This window comes from Coloeus monedula, assembly GCF_965178545.1.
Source record: "Coloeus monedula genome assembly, chromosome: 1".
Taxonomy (NCBI): domain Eukaryota; kingdom Metazoa; phylum Chordata; class Aves; order Passeriformes; family Corvidae; genus Coloeus; species Coloeus monedula.
Genome location: NC_138781.1, coordinates 32,204,148 through 32,227,627, shown reverse-complemented (window position 1 = coordinate 32,227,627; position 23,480 = coordinate 32,204,148). Strand labels below are relative to the sequence as shown.

At 42.8% G+C, this 23,480-nt stretch overlaps 1 protein-coding gene across 1 annotated transcript in view; it reads left to right on the top strand.

The window, feature by feature from the left end:
* The window catches only part of RAPGEF5 (Rap guanine nucleotide exchange factor 5), a 159,456-nt gene that overhangs the window by 75,265 nt on the left and 60,711 nt on the right, over positions 1–23,480 (top strand). Inside the window, exons 10-11 of the mRNA XM_082291232.1 lie at positions 18,428–18,531; positions 18,868–18,956. Coding sequence (XP_082147358.1) covers positions 18,428–18,531; positions 18,868–18,956 — 193 coding nt within the window. The remainder of the gene's footprint in view (positions 1–18,427; positions 18,532–18,867; positions 18,957–23,480) is intronic.

The window sequence follows — 23,480 nt, the reverse complement described above, 5'->3', positions numbered from 1 at the left end:
CTTCAGGTTTCCTTTTTTTCTCTTTCTTTTTCCTCCTATCCTCCTGAATAAGTTCAGGAAGAACGTTCAGTTTCATTGCAGATTTGGGCCAGTAACGCAGAAGATACCTGGCGAGTGTCATTAAACAGGTGAACACATTTCTACATGTCAAGCTTTGCTTTGTTTGGAATAGAAACTACACCGGAGCAAATTCTGTAGTAAGATCTGGAGTTTATGCTAAAGTCAGTGTGATTCCAGTGGCAGGATGCTCTGGAGTCTATGAGGCCTGTGTCAGGACCTCATTGGAATAAATGCTGACAGCATTTGTTGGCATCTGTTCCTGCAGACACGCTCTGGAGACCACCTGGAGCATGCCAGTGGGGTGACAGCCTTTTCCCTATGTTCAGCTGCCTCTCCTGGACCAGAGTCAGGCTATCTGCACTGAGGACTTTTTGGAACAGTGGCAGCTGTAAAGCGGCTATCTCTGCCTCCATTGTTGGAACCACATACACAGCAGGAATGTAAGGACGCTTTGACCTTGTATTTTTTGCAGGCTTCTTTTTTTCCCTAGGATTTATTTATTTTAATCATGAAACTTCCCTAAAATCTTCCCCCAAACCGTCTTTTTGCTATGGCCATTCTGTCACTCACTGTGCCTCCATTTTAAAGTTTAATTCAGCCCCTGCTGATGTTAATAGATATTTTTTTGATGAGAGTAGGGTATAGCCTGTAGGGTCTAATGCTTTTGTCACACTATAGCCATGGAAGGTGGTGGCATTTTGCAAGATGTGCTTGACACATGGCCACCTGTGGAGAACGCTGATTTGGTAGCAGTTAATATACCACTTGCATCCATTTTTCTTGGTTCTGTGTGGCAGCTCAAAGAGCAAAGGAGTGAAAACCCAGGCGATTAGTGGTAGTTTTGCTGACTATCTGCCTCTGAATCAAAGCAGGTATTCCCCTCTCCTTCCTCGCTTAGCGTTCCTACCGCTGTGTGCAGCACCTCCTGTATTCTAATTCACAGCACATGAAAATGTGGTCTCAAGTGCATATGCACAGATTTCATTTTAACTACCCAGTGAAAAATTTTAATTAGGTGTTTCATGTGGAAACATGAAACAGGGTTTGAAATTAGCAATGACCTTGCAGCCTTCCTCGAATATATTTTCTGATACTGTGCAGCAGGCAGTTCCCAGCTCCTTTTGTCACTGCCTGGAACGTGAGCATCCGAGCGGGGAAGGCTCTGACGTGTGGGAACAGCAGCAGTTGCTGGTTGCAGGAAAAAGTACTTTAGCCTCTTTTGATGACTGGGAAAATAATAGGATGACCTAACTCAGGAAGAGCATGAATAGTAGCTGGTAATTCCTTTAACAGCTTGCTGAAGATCAAATCTTAGATGGATTTCCAGTCTCTGAACAAGGGTAAGCCCTGAACAGGGGGTGATGCTGAGCTACACAGCCCTGTTTGATCAAGGGAAGGGCCCACAGCTCACATGCCTTTGTTGGCTGCTGAGCATCAGCTCTGTCCCCTGCCAGCCTGGCTGATGCTGCTTTCTCATTTGAGGTGGCTGGACTGAGAGCACCATCCCTCATTTAATCTCCATTTTCCCTGGGAGGCGAGGGGAGTAGACCTGTGTATTGTATCAGGAGCAGCATTCCTACGTAGTCTGTTGCTGGGACAAACAAAGAAGAACCTGCTCTTTTTGGCAGAGTAGGAGATAAGCACAGAATGCAAATGTGCATCACCTTTTTGGTTTGGTTGCAATATCACAGTGTCTCTTCTGTTTTTAGAGGCACTAATATTTGTTCAATGAGTACAGCATCAGTTTAGGCCTTTTTACAAAATACTTTTGATATTGCAAGTAGGGGATTATTCACCACAGAAATGTTTAAAACATATATGTGGATACAGATACAACTGTTAAATCGATTTACTGTTTGTAATATATGCTGTTTGGCCATATTAGCAAGTTAATAGAGACTAGATGTGGTCAGGGTCAGAGAAGACACTAATCAGAGCTGACTGAAGTGGACAGAATTTCAGTTCTCATATGCAAAGCTTGGTTGTTCAGGCTTTGAGCTAAAAACCAGATAAATTCAGGCCTGGGCTTCCTTGTGTGCATAGCAAATAGCTGGAAAGTGTGCCGACACTTTGGCTTTGTCTCCTCAGGTGAGAAAACTGAATCTTTTCAGTGGAATCCACACATTAATTCAGTCTGTCTAAATAATCTGCCAGGCTCTATGCAGTACCTGTATCGAGCTAATCACTGGGCTATATTGATTTCTTTTTGGTTTCTTGGATTTTGATGAACTTATATAAAAGAAGCATGTGGCTTCTAAGCAGAACTCTATTTGCAGTGAGTTCTTTACTGCTATTTCCCACCGAGACAGAAGAAGTAATTAAGCCTAGGTAGAAGGTTTTCCTGCCTGCTTTATTATTGGCATTGCAAGATTTTTCCAGCAGAGTTTGAGCAGTGTCCAGTGCTGCACTGGGAAGCTATCAAATTCTGCACATTGCAGGTGATGGCCTCCTGCATCTGGGGCCTTTTTCAGGATTTCACTAAGGGCATGGCAGAATCCTTCTCCACCAAGGAATTTGCAGTGCTCATAGTCCCCCAGTTCTTCTTCTGTAGAGACACCTGCCTATGTGTGCATGTGCTGTACATATTTATTCATTAAACAAACTGCATACCTTGCTAAAAGCAAAGATAATCTCTTACTTATGAGTAAGACTACTTGTGGAACCCTTTTTCACACTGTAGAATGAACCAGTCATTTAAACACACAGTTTCAGTTGTTAGCATAAAGAAGCTGTTTTCTCCTGCTGACCCATCTGTTCTGACAGTCCTCTCCTCCTCTTCCTCTTTTCAGATTGCATCAGGTTTTTGTCTAGCAGATTCTGAAAAAGTTTCAACCTCCTTTTCAGTTCATCAGATTAAAACCTGAGTCTTGGTCATCAGAAGGGGTTTTTGAGTAGTTAGAGTGCACTGGGTGGCTGAGTGATACTACAGATAGTTTGAAGCAGCTACCCTTTTTAAGTCTGAACACCTGAACCACCTGCAACTTGCTTCAGGTGGCAGTTTTTTAATGTGTGATACTCAAATCAGGTACTTTCTTAAAAATGACCTCTATAAACTCTTTCTCAGAGCATCAGCTATCGCTCTTATTTCCAGGGACCCCTAAAGATCTGCCTCTGTTACTTCGTTTTAGACACTTCCTTGTTGGAATGTATGCAGGAACTGGAGGAACATGTTCCAATTTCACAGCAGAGCTGTGGGTATGTGTGCTGATTTGTGTGGGATCTGCAGCCATCCGTAGAGCAGAGCTGCTCTGCTCTTGCACTGGGTGGCCGTATGCTCCCTGTAACTCGTCTGTTCTCACTCACCCACCCTCAGCTGTCACACAGGCACACATATGTATATGTGCAGTTATGACTGTCTCTTCCCCAGACCAAAACTTAGTTTTCTACTATGTAGGGAAAAAAGTTACAGTTTCACCACACCATTTTCCTTTGCAGCTGCTGTAGCAATGCTCTCCACTTCTGTCTAATAGTTTTACTGGTTAATCAATTGACACATACTGTTTTTATTGCAGTGACATGTAAATAGTAAAAATTTGCATTAGACAAAAGTTACACAGTAAATAATGCATATAATTGTTGTTTTAAAATGCTAGTAGTTTTTAATCTGTGTGATGTTCAATATATATTAAGGATCCCCTAAGAACAGAAACAGTGAAACAAATAGCAATTTACTCATTTAAGTATGTAAAAATTCATGTCTTACCTGATGTAAGAGGAAATGAAGATTCAGCATTTCAACAGAAGTATCAAAAATCTGTAAAAGTTGCTTGACCATTTTATTGTCAAAATTAACTCTAAAATCATAGTCATTTGCAGTCTTCCTTGTAATTCATTAATGCTGCAGTTTCCGGTATTCCAGTGCTCTCGCGTGTGGAAAAGATCTGCATCAAATGGTTGGATGCCCAACCTGCTTGAAAAAAAAAAAAAACATTGAAGTCTAATAATACATCCCATTCCAGAGTTTCTTCATTTGGGCAATTTTGTGAACTCAGCAGAACATGCAATACTAATATGTCCATATCACCTTTGCTTTTGTAAGAAATAATTTGTTCCAATTATTTTATTTTTTTTTCGTGCACAGGTTAAGTGCTTGCTACAGCAAAACTTCTTCACTTTCCTACCTTAGACAGTATACTTAATGAACTTTATCTCTATTGCTTTGTTAAGGGCAAAGAGCTAGGAGCTACCTCTAAAAAGACTAGGGCTTTTATGGAAATGAAAGAACCAAAGACTTGCTTCATCATGGGAAATCACTGCCAAATGTCGTGTGAGCTCTTGCTTTCCTGGCAGACACAATGTAGAGAAACATTTTCATTTTTAGTATCTTGACATTCAGCTTTTTGACTTCTAATGCTTTACCACTTTTTAGGATATGAATATTTTCCATTAAAATGCGTTGTTACGAATTTGCTTGTATTGAAATAACAATTGAGATAATATAGATATAGATAATTAGAGGCTTAGATCATGCTGTACAGAAGGATCTTAATTAGATCAAATTAAAACCTGCATTTTGTTTTTAGCATAGCCTAATGTTTAATAAGCTAAAGCTTAAAATCTGATGAATTGGCAATGATTTTGTGATTTGATATTCAGAAAGAATGCGTCCTGAATACCAAATGAATGAAAGTTGCCATGGAATATCATTGCTGCATTTTTTATTTTGACCTTGAAAACTGGGTTGGTGTAATGTTTTCACACTGCTAACCTTGAAACACAGTAATTGGAAAAACAGTGCTGAAGGTTAGCAGTGCTTTTTCTTGAGTTATCATAGGGGAACGGTTTGAAGTTTATGGGGGTGGAGAGAAATTGTCTTCAAGATCTTCAAATAGCCTGAAAGTTTTGGTGATAACAGCACTTTAACTTATCACTATCCTAAAAATGTCCTTCTGTGCCAGTGAAGCCTTACATAGCTAAAAGGAAAAGTGACTGTAGAAAGGAGTTTAAGTAATGTCAGGAGGATGGGGATGCCCGGGAAGCTGCTACCAAATCCCTTCTGCTGCTGCACAAACATAGCCTCCTGCACCGTGGATGTGTGTCCCCACAAAATATCCTTGGTGCAGCACTGTTTTGGTAGGTCAGGTGAGTAGCTAGGTGTAGAGATCATACTTCTCATGTCAAGTAAATGCTCAAGAGCCCAAGTCTCATCCCCCTCTTTGCTGTTTGTTAGCCGGCAGCCAATGCACCAGTACAGACTACGGGTAGGTGAAGAAACATGCTTTGCACAGGGAGTGTTTCATCTGGAATAAACAGAGGTATAAGACAGAGACAACAGGCTTGTGTTTTCATTTTTTTGTCTTTACTGAGTGGGTAGTTACACTGTAAATTGCACATTCGTTACTTACAGTGGGAAAAAATCCTAACATATTTCAGGAACATTAGATTGTGATCACTTGCATTTTTGGGGAGCAGAAGAAAATGTAAGCAACTTCTGCTTAGGGCATCTGAAAATAAAATTAATTTTATTAAAAACTTAACAGAAACCTAATGTTTTAGATAGGATTTTAAAGACTTTGTCTTTCCCCAACCTATGCCCCTGCCCCCCATTGTTGTCTCTGTGTTTCTGATTGCCTCCAATGCCTGTGTTAAAATTCAAGGCATCCATAAGGCACATGTCCTCCTGACCTAGTGCTGTAGTTATGATGATGCATAAAATAAATCATGGCAATTACTGAGGCAGTCTCAAGCACTTAGTAACTCATGCAATTGCTTCTTGAAACATGACTGAACTGAAGAAAGGATCATTAGTTATTTCCCTGGAGTACTTGGATATCGTAACCCTCTCCACAGGGTTCTATTAGGGAGTTAAGACCTGGTCATCTGCTCACACATCTCATTTTATCTTTCTGTTACTCAAATGCTCTGTGATAGATGGTGAATTCCAGACCATGTGTCTTCTTCACACACAGTATCTCCTTATTTATCAAAGTTCAGGCCAAATAGCAAATGGCCAACCATTTGGGAAGGAAAAACTCATCAATGACAAAGTAAACAGGTTTAAGAAGTCATTTCTGGAAGGACTTATGAGAGAAGGTGAATTTATGAGATATATGACATAAAAATAATTTCCTGAGTAAGCAGAAAGAAGTTGTCTAGATGAGATCTCACAGTTATACATGAAAAGGATGTAGCTGTAGAAAGCTATATAAATTGTTTAAAACTATGATGGTCAGGAAGGAATCAAAGCTAGAAATGGGGGAGGGGAAGCAAGGATCAGAGATATGTGAGAGTTTCAATATTTCTTGGGTGGCATAATAGGTGTTGGCAGTGTCTAAGCAGTCTGTACTATGCAGTCTGAAAGTAATGGGATGTGATGAGAGAAAAAGAATGGGATCAGAAGGTATATGTCAGTGGACAATTGCAGCCCTCAGTGAAGCCTTTGTTGACTGAAGAAATCACTGTGCATATAATATGATATCAGAAGCTGAGAAGTGGCACCCTGGAGTGTGACTCTCTCCCTGTAGGTAACACCAGCTTGCTCAGGAGGTCAAGGAGGAGGAGATATTTTGAGGAAGGTGAAGTGGAGTGACCCAAGGGAGATTATTTGGGAACCTGGTGTCAATGCTGCTCCTCATGGTGAATTTCATGGAAGAGAGAAGGAGCCTTATGAAGGCATGATAGTGGCTGAAGGAGAGCTGGAAAAGGGCAGAAGGGAAGTACAGTGAAAGGCCAGTGTCTGATGGATGAGCTGAGACTTTATGGATGGGACTGTCACAGAGCAACATGGTTTGAGGGGTTGTTCTGAAGACAATTGTCCCCTACCATGGGGAGGAGGGGAGGCCCGCTGAGGCAGAGCTGGTATGTGAGGTGCTGATAATATCAGAGCCTGGCAAAACATGCAGCAGCCTGGTTAAGGGTAGATCAGATGTCCTTGTTTTGGAAGCGGCAGCATCCCTGAGAAGGGTGGAGCACATGGCTGGAGGCGGTAACAGCTCCAGCGCCAGCGCGATGTGCTGCTGCATGTCTGTCAGCCTCCATGCTGGCAGCAAGGTTTTCTTTCTAGTGCTGTTGTGGACGGTCTTCTAATGCAGGGGATATAGAACGAGTTTGAGGTACATTGTCATTGTAAGGTTTCATGGTCTTGATTGAGGCAAATCCCAGAAAAACATTCAATATTTGATCTTTTTCCCCAGTATTTCTTCCTATTCTAATGATAGATCTGGTTAAGCTTGCCCATGCAAAAATTACACTTTGAATTACTTCTGTCAACTTTTTGCAGAAGAGACAGTGACTATGCCACAGATCTGCGAATGTTCCTCCACAAAGGAACCATTCCCTGTGGAGGAGGTCACACAAGGAGGCAGATGAGTGTTTACTCAAGATGCCTTGCATCTCATTGCAGATACAATGTGATTTACCAGTTGCCATGGTAACAATGCTTTTTTCATTCCATAACTTGAATAAATGTTGGGGTTGCCCTTGGTAGAACTAACTTACCTCCCTTCTAAAGTTGGGCACGATTGTATTATCTAGGGAAAGCAGAGAGGAAACTCCCAACATTCCTACTGAAATAAATTTAGAGCATGTAGGCATCTAAAAAGCAGCTAATGATTCCATCAGGAACAAAATAAGAGTAAATTAATATATGATTATTTAAAATCACAAAATACAAAGAAATATAAAATGTTGCTTCATAATGTGGTGTCATTGTACATTTTTCTGTAATTTGTATTGTTTGTGACACTTCGCTTTCTTCAATACATGGAAACTTAATGAATCATTTTACAGTATTTTACTTTATGTAGGCATGCAAGACAGCACTTTTCTTCTTTTTCCTTGTCGTAATCCTGCAAAAAAATTTTTTTATTTCTTTATAACTTCCACTTCTGAATTAAAGAGTTGATTGTTAACCTGCTATTTCCCAACTCCCTTATTCTTTTATGTATTCCTTTTGCTAAATGTGGACAACAAACATTGTACCAAAACAACAAAAAAAAAGGATCATTTAATTTGCTCCTCTGCATGTAACATTAGAAAAGAGCATTCTATATAGAAGCAGCCTGATTTCTGTAATTTCTATGGTTGACTATTGATATCAGTGAGCATTTTATCCTGCATAATAAATGCAGAATCAAATCTCCTGCTATTAGATGGAAGGAGTGAGTTTTATTTTTCCTTCTTACTCCTTTCTCTTTTTTTTTGGCAAATTTATTGCATGCTCTACACATTTCTGTCTACTTAGGATCCGTTATCAAGTCTGCGAGTGATTAGTGGCTTATCTATGTTTGAATGATTTAGATTCATGAATTAATTAACAAGAAAAGAACCATTAGAAAGCATTAGTAAAAAGGCTGGTGATTTCAGACTATTTTGGAGAGAATTAGAACTGTCATCCAAACCCAAGAAAATTGTAGCCATTGTGATTCATGCTTTCCTCAAAAGAAATCACTGTATTATGTCTAACTTAGTTGAAAACAACCACCAAACCACAGGATATAAATTCTACTTTATGATGACTGCTGTTGGCCGAGAAGTTAAATGAATTGTTTTGATTTTAAACATTAGCTTTGGATTCTTATTTTTTTTATTCCTTCACTCAATGCTTTTTCGCACTTGCTGTTAAATGTCAGTGCATTTGAGAGAGTTTCATTCTGGAGTTCTTGAGAGTGAGCTTGGGCTTTATATAGTATTCTCAGTTTTAGAGTTTTTCTTAAGCCTTTTATGAGGTCAGAACCAGCCCCTGACCTTTGCTGAGTACTCTTTTGTGGAAAATTAGCTGCATCCTTCTGTGAGCATAATGCTTCAACAAAAAGATATATGCCTTACAGTGATAAGTGTAATGAGCAGCAATAGGCAATTTTTAACCTTCCTAATTTGGAATTGTGGCTTATAATGGCAGTAGTATACATATTTCATTTAATTTTATTTTTATTGGAGTGATGGCATTGGCAGCATTGAGAGGTATTATGGACATAAGTCAAGAGACAAAGGTTTCTCTAAGAGAGAGTAAGGGGATAAGTGAATTTTTTTAAAAACTATTTTGCTACTCACCTGGTATAAATTGGAGTGGAAGACAAAGAAAGGCATCATCAGTCTTGTCTATTTGCCTTAGAAGTTTTATGTGTTCAGAACTGGTAATTAGAGCAATATAAGGCTGACAGTGTCATATATTTACTGCCATCTCTCTTCCATTCCTTCAGGAGACCTTATTTATTGCTGCTTCCATTATAAAGGTTGTAAGGCCTTTGTATACATGTCCTTACCGAGATGAATATTAGTCTACATTAATAAATTAAATCCACTAAAGTTAGTGAGCTGTGTTCCGCAGTTCTCATTCTTGAGTGAAAGCTGTATGGGGGCTGCCAGAGAAGTCAAGTTCTAGCCCTGTTAGATGTCAATCAAGTTATTAATTTCCCCTCATATTCCAGTAGTTTCTAGAATTTTTCCCGTTTGATGTTTGGATTATTCTCAAGTATAATTTCTGTATATCTACACAGTCCATTTTGCTTTCTCTGAGCCATATGGTAACAGTAGTATGTGTTATCAGTCCTAGGATATCCAGGTTAAGCCTGCAGTCCTCCTTGAAGCCTTGGCACTCCTCCCCCCTTCCTGGCTGAAACATAAGTCCTGCAGTTTTTATATCATTTCCCTCATGCTTTTCACTGCAGCTAAGGCTTGAACCACTGCCACTGACATCACTGGAAGACACTGTTCCAGCATCTTCCAGTGTCTCCCCCAGATAGCTGGGGGATTGAACTGTTGTTTCATCTACGTACTCCTATTCTATTCTATTCTATTCTATTCTATTCTATTCTATTCTATTCTATTCTATTTGCAAAGGAGATACTTGCATCTGGTCTTTGACTTTTTGTCCTGAAGGAAACTTTACAGTTCTGATTCTGGTGAAAATAATACAGTTGTAAAACTCTCTTGGGGCAGAAATACAAATCAAATTTTCCTGACAATTACCTTGGGACCTGCACCTCCATGCTTGTTGAACACTTGTGTAGCACGGGATGCAGAAGCTCTGCCAGCCTGGGGTGGGCAGTAGGTGCAGGCAGTGGGGGAAGCCTGGCTGGATACTTTCTGTTCAAACTGACGTGTTCTGGCACAGTTTCAGTTGTAGTGAATTCATATTTTTTCAGTGAAAATAAAAGGTTGCATTGGGAAATTTCCAACCAGCTCCATACCCCACCACATTAATTGCAAGGCCACTGGAAGGGATGGTTGGCATCTACCCTTTTTGTTCTACAGTCACGTTAACTTGCCCTGGTGTGGTTCAGGTTTTTCTACAAATACAGATGCTCTAAGCCTGCAATTCTTCCATATAATGATATTTTTTTCACGTAAATTCTGTCCTGCCAGCTGTGAGAGAATGATAGCAATATTAATACCACCATCACATCTTTTGTCTCTCTTCTCTCGCTTCCCCTTTCTTTTTTCCCATCTGCTTTTGTATGGTTGCAGAGAGAAGATCTCCTCAGTTGTCCTTGCCAAGGCAGCAGCTCTCTGTCAGGCTGTCAGACTCCCCCACTAATAGCTATGAAGAGAGTGTGCTCCGAGAAAGGGGAAACTGAAATGCATAGCCTTCAGTTGTTGAGAGAAGACATTTCTCATTAACCGACAGAGACCTGTGGAGTGTTAAGGTTATGATAACATTACTTTGGTGGTTGTGACACCAGCAATGATTTTTTTTTTCAATTATTTTAGAAAGTGTGCCCTTTTTCCTGTCTTAGAGATTTTGCTTCATTTCATTAAAGCCCAATCCTTAAAGTGTTCTGACTTTAAATATATTTGGAGGAAATTGGGGGCCAGCCAGGGGTATGGACAATTTGGTCTCCATTTAGGACATTTCTTGCAGTTACCTGCTATGACGTGACCAAACAGTGTGCCTGCAGCTGTACTGGAGCTCAGCACCATCAAAGTGTGTCACAAGGAAGTGTACACCAGAATTCCTGTTTGACTCATGGATTTTATGCTTCTGTTATTTTCCAAAGAAAATTAAGGGTATTTTTCTTCTTAACTGTGAATTTTCTGGTGGTTGGACTTGATCTTAAAGGTCTTTTCCAACATAAACAATTCTGTGATTCTATGAAAAGCTGCATGAGGTTTCTCTTTTTTAACTTCTTTTGCCTTTCTTTAACTACACAAACTTTTTTGATATTTTTAAGTAGCCTGCACAAGGAACCCCCACCCTGCTTGTAGCAGGACCACTGCTTGGGAACATCAAGCAACTGAGCTTTTTTTTTCCCAAGGACCTAACTGCAGCCCTTTGGCTCACGTAAAGACTTGCATTTAGCAGCGCCCTATTCCCATGAGCAGTTTCTTTCTTCTTAGTAATAGAGAAAGCAGAAATAATCCTACTCTCAGCAGTTTTGGGATTACAGGCAAAAATTGTGTTCCTTGATGTATGACTGTGTGGGGATATTAATCTTTTCCCTGATGCCTGTTGTCTGTCATCTCTGTCTTACCAGCACTGTCCTTTTGACCCCTCTACAAGGATAACTTGTTATTAACATTGCCTTTGCGGCGGATGCTCAGTAATGCAGATGACAGCACCAACAGTTTTTCTAAAAGGGCTTGTTCTGTGCATTATCAGACACAGTATTCAAAACTGGCTTCAGAACAAAGGATTTTGATTTTTTTTTTCCCATGTTGTGGCTCATGCCCATTTTATCACCATTTGTGTAGTTGATAAATTCAGAGGAGGTTGTGTTGAGCCGAATGTTGTGTTTGTGCATCTGTGAGACTGATAGCTCAGTGTGAGACCACTAGGAAGTTTTGGCACAATGGCTGTGTGCTTTTTCCTGAAGGGAGGTTGTGGTCAAAAATTTAGAGTGTTTTATGGTTTTACAGACTGGTCAGAAGTCACTGAGAGCCAAAACAAAATCACTGAGGCATTTTAATGTCATTAGTCGATTTCTACCAGTGTACTGTGATTAGCCCATGTTTATGAAAGGCTTTAACAACTGCATAGGAAAAAAAATATGAGAGTACAGAGAACTGGACAAAAGATCATGATATCAGAAAAAATAATAAAATGCAATATGTATATCCTATGAGCTGTATTTTGTAGTGAAATGACATAACACAGACTTTTTAAACTTTTTTTTTTTTTGATACTTAAGAATTGCCATATGACAAACTGCTGTTGACGGTCCTCAGTCCTGTAAGGTAATTTTTCCCTTAAAATTTGGAAAAAAGTGGTGATCTTGCAACTACAAAACAGTCAGTCCCATTGAAAACATTTCATTTTTTGATATTTTAAATTGAGGTAGAGTAGTAACTATTTTTTATTTTTGTATTTCTAAAATAAAGAGAGGGTAACTACTGCAGAAAATATACTGTCTCCTCCTTACACAGTGGGGTTAAGCTGTGCTGGTGACTTTGAAAGCCTTTCTCCTGTTGTAGTTGAAAGTGAATCAAACATCTTAATACAGATTTTGATCTCTCTTGAAACTCTGGGAAATGCAGTAGCATATTTTGAGACGGATTATCCACAGAGATCAGAGATATTGTCATCCACCTTCATGTTAATTGTGGTTTGTTCACTTCCATTTTCTTGTTAAATGAAGAGGAATAGCCTGCAAAGAATGGAGTAATTTCTATACATGTTTGTATTTTGGTGACTGTAGGTCTAATTTTGCAGTTTCCACAATAACAGATTCCAGGGAAGAATACAGTGAAGTGTAAGAAGGTGATCATCTTTAGTCTTGATAGAAGCTGTCTGAAAGTGTATCTTAAAGCTGTTAATAGAATGTGTTTCATTGTAGTTTTTTTTTTTTTTTTTAACTTTCTTTTATGTTTGCAGTATAAATGTGCTCATATTTTATAGCCAGGACTCACCTCATTGTCTATTACTAGCACTAGCGAATGTCTCACACTGTAAGATTTCATTTTCCATTGCTTCTAGGAGCTGTTGCATCTTATCTGTTTATTCTGAAAGGTGTCTGCCTCAGCCTATGCAATTTTACATGAAATATGCAGCCAGCATGGTTCAGAAGCAGCTAAGAGTGAAGTTAGGGGTCAATACTGTTTTGCTATGTTAAAAAAAAAAAAAAAATTAAAAAATTTGGCAGTAGTTCTCTGAAAAGCTCCTATGCCCTTATTCTTCTGAAGTGAGATCTGAAATCCCTTTGGGGTTTTTTTGCCATCTGCATAAATATTCACCCAAATCTGACCTGAGTTAGAGGCCAAAAAATGCAGTTTGTACAAGCTCTGTAAAGAGTTCCTAGAGCTCTGCTGGTTAATATTTGAAGGCTCTGGAAGCACTGAGCATGCTTCAGCCTGAGCTGCGAAGGGTTTTCTGTACAGCTGCAGCTCCTGGCTGTTACAACCAGAATGTGCTTGTAGGATGTAATGAGCCAGGATGGAGATTTAACTCTGTCACTTTTGGTGTGTCCAACCTAGTTCTCCGTGGGCAGGTTTGGGGACCTCAGTGCCACACTGCAGAGGCAGGTGCTTCCAGCCTTTGCAATGGGTACAGAAGGGTCCCAACAGACAAAGGTCTTTTGTCTTAGCTTGGACCCAGTCTCAAAGTGAAGTCTCAACACATGCTGAAAAAGGAAAAGATGTAGGGATGGAGCAGAACAAAGTTTAAAAGAAATTTTAAAAAAACCAACAAAAATAAAGTGTTTTATTCAAAGGAACTACATTAGATAATACAAAGAATACCAGTCAGTGTTTCTCAGTTTTTGGACTTGACTATTCTGTCTTTTTCATATTCTTGTAATTCTTCTTTTGCATGGATAATATGCACCAGAGATATTATAATATCCAAGCAAAAGGACACCTGCCCAGCAAAACAATCAGTCTTTGGAAATGAGGATCTTGTTATTTCATGGGTTTTGTCAGGCTCTGTCACCAATTTGAGCACTTTCCCTGCATAGCAGTGGAAGCTTCTCTACACGTGTTCATCTGAGCCCACTTCCCGACTCTGCTCTCGTGTTTCACACTGCTTCCATGGATATATTCCTGTGTGCACAGGGAAGCTCCTTACATTCATTGAGGGGAGCGGTCTCTTCTTCAGAACACGAACAGCCCTGGGAATCCTCTACGTATGCCTTTTTCCGTACCTCTCAAGGGCATGACCTGGCACCAGCATCAAAAGACATACAGGCAGAAGTGATTGACATTATCTGATTGTGTTGAGTCAGTTTTACGAAATTATGCTATGAAAACAAAATGTTCCTGCCCTCCATAACTTCTAGAAGATGCAATTTCTTTGTTATTTAATGTGATTTTGAAGCAGATAGCCTGTGTAAAGTTTGCTTTGTTGCATGTTGCCCAAAGAAGATTCTCTTTGCCTTTGCTTGGTTGGTTGGCAGCAAGAAAATCTGTCTGTGCACTGAATTTTCCATGCTCCATTAAGTTTATAGGTGCCTTATAGGTTTTCTCCTAGCTCCTGTATTACTTTTTTACCCACTGAAACCAGCAGTGTGTAAATATGTCTGGATCTGGTATTGGCTGGGGTAGCTCTGTGTCTGATCCCCTTTAAAAAAAAAAACAGGTGAAGAGGTGTTGGACAAAAGTACTGTCATTGGGAAGAGCATAGATTGCACCGCTGGTTAGGGATCTTCCAACCTAACAGGCACTTCAGTAATGGGTAACATAGACAGAAATTAATCTTTGCGCAGTTGTCCTGTCCTGGAGAAATTATGTGAAAATGGATTTTCTTTTCAGTGAAGCAGGCTTCTGAATATACTGTCTGTTGCAGAGCATAGTGGGTTTTTTTCTGTTAGAAAGCTGTTGGAAAGTAGAGCAGCTTTTAAATGCTATTTCTAGCAGTGGAGGTTTCTCACAGGAAGAGAGGAGGCAGTGCATTCTGGGTGTTGGATCCTCTTTTAATTAATTAAAAGCCCCAGCCCAGGAATTCAAGGAACACAGAAATATCCCTGATACCAGAGTTACCAATTGCTTTGGCCAGAGATTGGGTTCTTCCCTGCCAATTGCAAATAACCCAGAAACCTAATGTCTCCTACAAGGAAGCCAGCCCACTGCAGCTGTTTTCAACACTGCCATACGTACCTCTGCTTCCTTCTGCCTCTGTGCTAATTTAGGGGGTCATATTTCTGCTCATGCAAAGTGTAGCTCACAAGTTGAGGCTCGCTAAGCAAGGACTTCCAGCTGTTTCATTCCTATAAGCATATAAATATTTATACCACCCCAGGGTTCCTTTCATGCTGAAAATAAAGGTAGCACTTGTCTGCTGTTAAAATATATTACCTGAGAGATAAATGGCTTACCTCAGTATTAGGAAGATGGATGAGAGGAGTGGAAAATTGGCTATAGTATTGGTTGGAAGATCCACTGAGTCCAGAGAACGTTGCTGTTTACTTGAAACTCCTGCTGGGAACTGACATTGAGGTTGATAGTGCTGTGTTTAGCTATCAAGAGATGATTAATTAAAAGCTGTAATAAATGTGAAATATAGTGGTTGACAGATGCAGAGCTAGCTAAATTCCCTAGGAATGGGTAATGTGTACCACAGATTGATTATAACACCCAAACAGGATGTGAATGGTACTTTTGAAGGGACAGATTAGACAGGGAGCATGCATAAGGCCACATGTAAAGTGGGATGGCAGTTTACCTCTGTGGCATTTTGTTGTTCTACCCTTTCCTGTCCCACCTCAAGTCCAAATGTATTCTGATCAAGGCTGCTGGGAGTAATTTCCTACCCACTGCACTGGAGCAAAGTAAATATCAGATAGGCAGCATGGAGGGCTCCAAGCCCAGGTGCCGATGTAGCATCACCCAAGCAAACTGGGATTCTGTGGTGGCCTCTCTGGCCCAGTTCTTCTACCTGGCCATAAAATGAGAGATAGTAATGCTGTGCCACTGTGCCCCTGCACGGCCGGCGCAGGTTGCAAGGGCTGTGTGAAGGTCTGGAAAAGTGCTGGGAGGCTTCGTTTTTAACTGGAAGTGTGATGAGAACGTCTCTTGAGTCAGTCTGCTGACTTTCAGGGACTCGGCTAGGATGCTGCCTTGCCCTTCAGTACACGCTGCTGTCACTTGGGGGCCCCTTGCATCCTCCTCATCTGCCGCTGGATTTAGATGGAGCATGCTGAGAGCAGCCCGGTTTTCTTCCAGCAAAAATTATTTCACGGACCATTCCAGATTCTGGTAAATGAAGCGTGCCTTGATGTCATTTTAGAGTAATATCTGTATTGAAATCGGAACTTGTGAAAATATGTAGGACTTGCCTTTGTGCTTTGCTTTGTTCAGGTTAATTGTTGTGGCTTGTTGTATGATTAAAGGGCCTGACTGAACACAAAAATATGTCATGTATAAGTGGAGGTTTAATGAAATCATAATCCTTCCCTTAAAGTGAGATTATTTTTGATATAAGATAGAAAAATAAAGAAATTCTCTACTCCTCTCCTTTTCTGGGGGAAATATTTATTATAGGTAATGGAAATCCAAATTGAAACCAATTGGCCTGAGTTTTGCCCAATTTTTGTCTTTCCTGATAAAATAGATTGATTTTTCTCTTCCTTGAAATTGGTAAAAGAGGCGAGGACAAGAGGAAGAGCCTTATGAAAATCTTACCATTGGGGCACTTTATGCTGTAAATTTGCAAACACCTACTCCAAAGGTTTTTTGAAAATATTTCTGCCTAGTGAGATGCTGAAGGGGAAACACCGTCTTCCACACCAACCATTGTTAATGTCCTTTCAGTGTGAGAGAGCTTTCGCCCTCCCAGTGCTCCCCGTTGACTTGCTGCCAGCTGCTCATGTATGTAATGTATATGGGTGTGCTTAAAATCCATTCCCATCTATGAGGAAATAGATGGCTTGTACAAATACAGCACCATACATCACATACATTCTCCATATGTGCTGCAGTTTGTAATGTCAGTGAGCACAGGGAAATGAGGATCCAGGGCTATTTTAGAGGATGGAAATGCCAGAGAAGAGGCAGAGAAATTGAGCGATTTATTTGCTTGGATAAATCTCCCTTTTACTGAATTGCTTTGATGCTATGCCTGTTTCTTGTTCTTCCTCTCCTTCTCTTTTGCTGTTTCTTTCATTGCAGTTTTTCAAATATGTAGGCAACAAAAAACCATGTCCAGTGAAATGGAAGATTACAATTATGCATCAGTATTCCTGTAACGTGGCTGCTCAGTAATGTCTCCTGGGAGTGTTACAATGAATATCTGACATTAATTGGCTCAGTACCTGTATGTCTGACCTTGCAGAAATTTAATAGATCAATTCTGCATGTTTTTTAGTGATAAAGAAAACTTCTTCAGGGCAGGGGCTGCATCTTTGGGCATGCCTGCACCACAGTGACAACCAGAAGTAGCAGTCAGATTCACTGGGTCTTAGAGTAAGAAATAATATGAAGAGGAATCATAAAGTGGTTTCTCTCCCTTGTTTTGCCAAGGTAGCTTTGTTCCTCAGCAATTTTTAACCCACTCAAAGTTTTTCTCACTGCTGGATACTGTACACTTGATGCACAAATGCTGTTTTCTTTGAGTAGTACATGTATGGCCCTCATACATGTGTTTGACGTACTGAGCAACACAACTAAACCCGGTCAGAATTAAAGGAACAGCACCTACTAGATGTACTTGCATTGACACAGCCGCCTCTTTTGTGTCGCTTACTCTCCGGTGACTGAATCTGCCAGGAGGATCTCGCAGGGGGCTGCGCGCCGCTCTTCGGCAGCCGCTGTGTTTCAATGCACCCTGCTCAGTCAGCAGCAAGCCCTCATCTCCCGCACTGCTCAGTCAGCTGGCTTTGGCTGCGCTGGGGAAGCGGGCTGCGTGTGCACAAATGGATGATGGTTCAGCTCCCTTCAGTTTCAGGGAGCAGGGAGGGAGAAAGTCGGCGTCCAAACCGCAGCTTAGCCAAGATTCACACACACGGCGGTCACTGGGCTGAACTTTCGGGGGGGGGGGTGGGGGGGTGGTGGTGTTTGTTTGCCAAGTTAAAAAGTTGTTGAAAAGAAGAGAGATCCGTACACGGAATATTTTAGGAGATGCTCAGAGGCACACATTGCATGCCCGCCCCACTGCTCTTATTGCCTTTACTGAAGTACAGGAGAGAAGCTTTACAGAAGGTGTATTCTGCCTCTGTATTAGTGGCGTGCTCGGGAGCACTTGCCGCTTTCAGACTATTGTTACCTGTCCCCTGCTTTGTTTGACTGGGAATTAAGCAAGCTATCACCTTGGGGACACGGAAACCCGCATATTCAAAGCCTCCCTCCCACTGGCTTCTGTGAATTAAAATCCAACACACGGAGCCCAGTGCCGCTCACAAAGGGGAGCCCGTTCCGCCTCCCTGTCCCGGGGTGCAAAGAGCCCCCTCCCCAGTTTAGGCCTCCGGCAGCGGCCCCCCGGGCGGCGGGACGGCAGCCCCAGCCCCGTCCCCGGCGGGCACTGACCGCGCTCTCTCTGTCCCTCTCCCCCTGCGCACGGAAGGTGGACGATGGAGGCGGCGGCGAGCGGGCGCGGGAGGCGGCCGGCGCGGCGCTGGTGCTGCGGAAGGTGTGGTCACGCAGCCCGGCCCCCGAGCGGCGCGGGAGGTAAGGCTTCCGCGGCTCCGGGCGTGCGGGGCTGGGCCGGCCGGGCCGGGCTCGGCGGCGGCGGGCGGGGCGGCGGCCCGCGGCCCCCGGCAGGGCGATGGCCCCCGCGGGGGGAGCTTAGGGCCGGGCGGCGGCGCGCAGGGAGCGGGGCGCCATGGGCAGCGGCAGGGTGCGGGTGCCCGAGGCGCTGGCGGGCCGCGGCGGGGAGCGGCCGCTGCCCACCTTCGACGTGCCTTACTTCAAGTACATCGACGAGGAGGACGAGGAGGATGAGTGGAGCAGCCGCTCGCAGTCCTCCACCGAGGATGACTCCGGGGACTCTCTGCTTTCCGACAGATACGTGGTCGTGTCGGGGACGCCGGAGAAGATTTTGGAGCATCTCCTCAGCGACCTGCACCTGGAAGCCGCCCAGGACAAAGAGACGGGTAAGGAGCGAGCCTGGCGGGGAGGCGGCGGCGGCCGGGAATGGAGCAGAGGTGCCGGTCCCGGTGCCGGCAGAGCGGGGCGGCGCGGGGATCGCTCCCGGGCACCCCTGGCCGAAAGCCGCTGCCAGCCGGGCGTGCAGCCGGGGCGATGCGGGGAGGAACCTCCGAGTGCGGCGCGGCAGCCGGGAGGTGTCGGAGCGGCACCGGCCCCGGGGCGGGAGCGCCGGCGGTACCGGAGCCGCTCGGCAGCAACTTGAGCCGCTTTACCGTGGCTTTGGCTGCCGCCGGGGTAGCGCAGGCTGCGGCGGGCTTTGTACAGCACCGTCTCTGTGCAGGCAGGGCTGCCATCCTTCGTAGCCTGCAGCTGTTCCTGTGTCTATCCGGATGCTTGCAGTACACCTCACGTCCTGGCCAGCTACTCGTTTTGCCACCACCCCAGTACTTTGGCACGTCTCTTTCATAAAAATGGCTTATAAATTTCCTCATAGCCCAGGGCACAGCATATCGCCCAGTGCTCTACTTGTGTGTCTTCAACCAGAGACATTTCATTCCCGCCTAGAGCAATTTTATATGAATTGGGCTACTTGATATGCAGTTTAATTTTCAGCTGGATCTCTTGGCTACATGCACAGCTTGGTGTCACCAAGCGCTCATGGAGTAGTTTATCAGAAGTGCCTGTAACCTGCAATTCACAGATAGTTTTAATGGAAGTGGCCAGGCTGGTGAGACTTTCGGAGTCCTGAAGAGGAGGGTAGGTGGCTGCCAATGTCACTGTGCATTTGGTCATCCCCAATAGGGTTAAAATGTGTACTCCTGATGCCTGTATATATCTTTCTCTACAAATGAGATTACTGGGAATAAACACACTTTAATCCTTTTAAATGTCTGGAAATATAAATAACATCTGTGATTCCCAGAGGAATGTCTCAGAACAAGGCATTAGTTTAATGTGGGACAATAGGCATATTCCTAGTGCTGATGTGCCAATGCCCCAAAGAAACACATAGAGTGTCTGCCAGTGATATTATTACAGTGCTCCCAGTGCTGCTTTTGTCTGCCTAGACATTAATATTTAGTGCAGAGAGAGGCTGTGGTTCCACAGATGCACTAGGCTAGCTATGGGTGTAATTTACTTGAACCAGCTCTTAGGCAGTGTAGTGAGAATACTTCCCTGGCCTTTTAAGGTCAAATATTGGATCCAGAATAAGTTTTCCCATTAATGTTTATCACACACAGATTGGGGAACATCAGCTGCCAGTCTTTATAGTCTGTTTCATCTTATTTTATAAGCTTGCAATCTTGCTGGAAAACAATTATATTTTCACTAGTGATATGCATTATATTTTGGTGTTTGTAAATGCAAAGCACTCCTTACTTAAAGCATTAGATGCTGTATACATCCTCCCATGTATTACCTTTTTTTTTCTCCCTCTTTGCTCTCTCTCCCTCAGATCACAGAGAGGCTGTTCCTAAGCCCGGTCTTTTTGTTATACAGAGGGGGTGGTAAACTGTCCTCAAAGCCAGTGTTAAACCACTACTTGCTTGGTTGTTAGCAGATGGTAAAGTATTTAAAGGTTGATTAGCTTCCCCTCACCTCTGCCTTATCCTAACTCGTTTAGAAAGAAACAATTAGGCTCTGCCCTGTAGCCAGGGTAAACTGGATCCCAGGAACAGAACAAAGTGGCTGTGCCTTCGGTTTTTTGCCATCACAAAGGTGCATGCTAAACCTTGCCCAGCAGCCCTCCACTCCCTCAAGGGTAGTTCCTCAGATACCATTTTCTTCTGACTTTATTAATCTGGAAATACAGAACTTCATCAAAATGAAAGACTTTAGGAGTTATGTTTCCCAGTGGTTTATGAGGGGGATGCCCCATAATGGTTTTTACCAGCTTGTTTTGCAGACTCAGTTGCCTTTGGCATGAGGAAGTATGGGATGTTGACTGTGCATATGTACAGCTTTGTGTGTGTACCTGAAGGCATCCTTCTGCCCTTTGGGTGCTTGGATTTGCTGGGTTTTGTGTATTTTTCTAGTTCAAATCTGGCCCATCTCAGAGAACGATCGAGTTGTGGAGCCCTGCAGGCTTGTGTTTTAGCAGGCATACCTTCGCAGAACATAAAAGGATGATGTTGTTGTACCCAGCTGCTGCTCCTGCTGTCTGTTTGCCAGTTCCAGGATGACTTCTGTGGCCTCTTGCTTTCCCTGCAGCCCCCAATGCAGTTTCCTTGTTTGTGTCTGTAAAGAACATGAGAAAGGGCTGTACTTACATTCGTTGGTTCCCGGGGGACTGTTGTTCTGTTTGACCCTTTGCACTGCTTCCCAAGGAGGGGTGCTCTGCATGTTTTCATTCCCACCCTTCGTATACCAAATCATAACTCCAGCCCTCTATGGTTGTTAACAAAAAAATCCACCATCCTGGGGCTGGTGTGGTCATGGAACACCGCCTTTGATAAACACCAACGTGGCTGAATGATGTGCCATGGATTACTCCCAGCCATCCTCCATTTTCTAGCCCAAGCCAGCAGATACTGCTTGCACCTGGGAGCATAAAGCACATTTTGGGGCTGGTCTGGAAAACATTTTCCTGGGGTCCAGCCTGGTCTCCAAGGCTTCCTTCAGCTGCTGCTAAACCTGCAGCAAGCCACCTTAAGCACTCAGTTTAATAAACTCTGCTATAATAAAGAGGTGGGGACCCAACCTGAGGAGTTATCCCAGTACCTGTGACATAAAAGAGCACTGTTTTAGCAGCTGAGGATACCTGAAGAGGACAGTGCAATCTGCAAAGCTAGACTAGTCTATTGCTCTGGTTACTTCCATAGACAGGATGTCTGGAAAGCCTGAGGTTTGCAACACTCTTTAGGCTTAACTTACTTTGTAATTGCTTAATGACTGAGGGATTTTTGTGATTACTATGTCAGGGAGTATATGCAAATTCTTGGGAACTCACCTTAAATTTGGGCTTGCCACTAACAAAGGCTTGCCAGCCTTCCATCTCAAAGGGAGGAAGTTTCATCTCACTGAGTTACTATAACCTGTAAGGTGCCAACCCCCAAGAAGACCATTCTTGTTTCCTACCATGAGATGGATGGAAATTTTAAATTGCTGCTACAAACAGCTTTTCTGAGTCATCTCTAAGGTGGCTGGAATCACTGGGAAATGTCTGCTGAGTATGTATGTTACAGTGCAGTTTGAGGTTTCAAGAACTGAATAGAGTGATACACTTCAAATATGTCAATATCTAGGTGAAAGGTGCAAGACACACCCCCTGGATTAATCCTCGTCAAGGGTGGGGATTTGAACCCTTGATGTAATTTGAAGTAATCTCCAAGAGGCCAAATTTTAGCATCTCAGGATCTCTAATCCCTTCCCATTGACTACACCATTTATTTCAGAATCATTGTTCGTTTATGCAAAATCTTTATTTCTTGGATGTTAGCAGCATTTCCTTTTCTACATATTATCCTGATGTCATCTTTGGAGTGTCCTCCAACTGGTCTCTATTCAAACGTACTGTCTTGCCATGTGGTGGCTGCATTCAATGTTTGGCAGCCTCTGGAATGATGTAGTGATCATCACATCCACTTCTACTACTCCAGGCCTGCCTGGATTGCTCAGACCATTTCCTTCAGTCCAGTGGGTCACCTCTCTCAGGCAGCTTAAGCAGAACATTGCTGAAGTAGAACATAATCTCACCCATTGCATCTGCTGACAGCACGTCTTTTACCTCCCTACTAAGGGATTCATTTTAGGGAATGAATAGAGAAGAGATTAATTTGTGAAGGTCTTTGAGAGCAAGAGGCTGAGGGAAAGGGTGATCTGGAGAAAGGAAATAAATGAGGAATAGTATGACTGGAGCAACATGGTGATGTCAGTATTAACTGATTTATCTTTGTGGTGGACTGGGGGATGGTGTGTGACAAAGGAGGAGGCGTGACAGTTTTGTTAGGCTATTGCAGAAGTTGGGATGGCAAATGATGGAGGGCCTGGAGAAAGATTAAAGGGACAGAAAAAGAGGACAAATCCTCATGACATAGCTAAAAGAGAGGCAGAAAAGTGTAAGTATGGTTTGGATTTCATTGGAGTAGGAAAAGAAAGGAGTAATGACCTTTGTACAATGCTGTGTCACCTTATCTGGGACTGTGCATGATCCTTGGATTAGTGGGAACTCTCCCGTCACACAGATGCAGTTTTATCTTTAGGATCGTAACATAGCACCTAGGAGCAGCCTTCAGACAATGTCTATTTGTCCTAGAAGTGCTGCATAGTAAGAGTTACTTTTGTTTCACACGTTGTTTCTACACTGCACCGATGACACTGCTGTGATACTGGGCAGTGGCACCCTCTGCGGAATGTACATGACCTTGGAGGAGAATGGTACTATCTTGCATGAACTGGCTGTAGTCAGCTGCTACATGAAGTTGTGAAAAAGAGATACAGCTCTGCCTTTTCTAGATTGTCTTTTGTTTAATATTCCAAGAAAAAAAGGTCTGGTTTCTTTTAGGTATTTTTTGTTTCTTAGTTAGGAA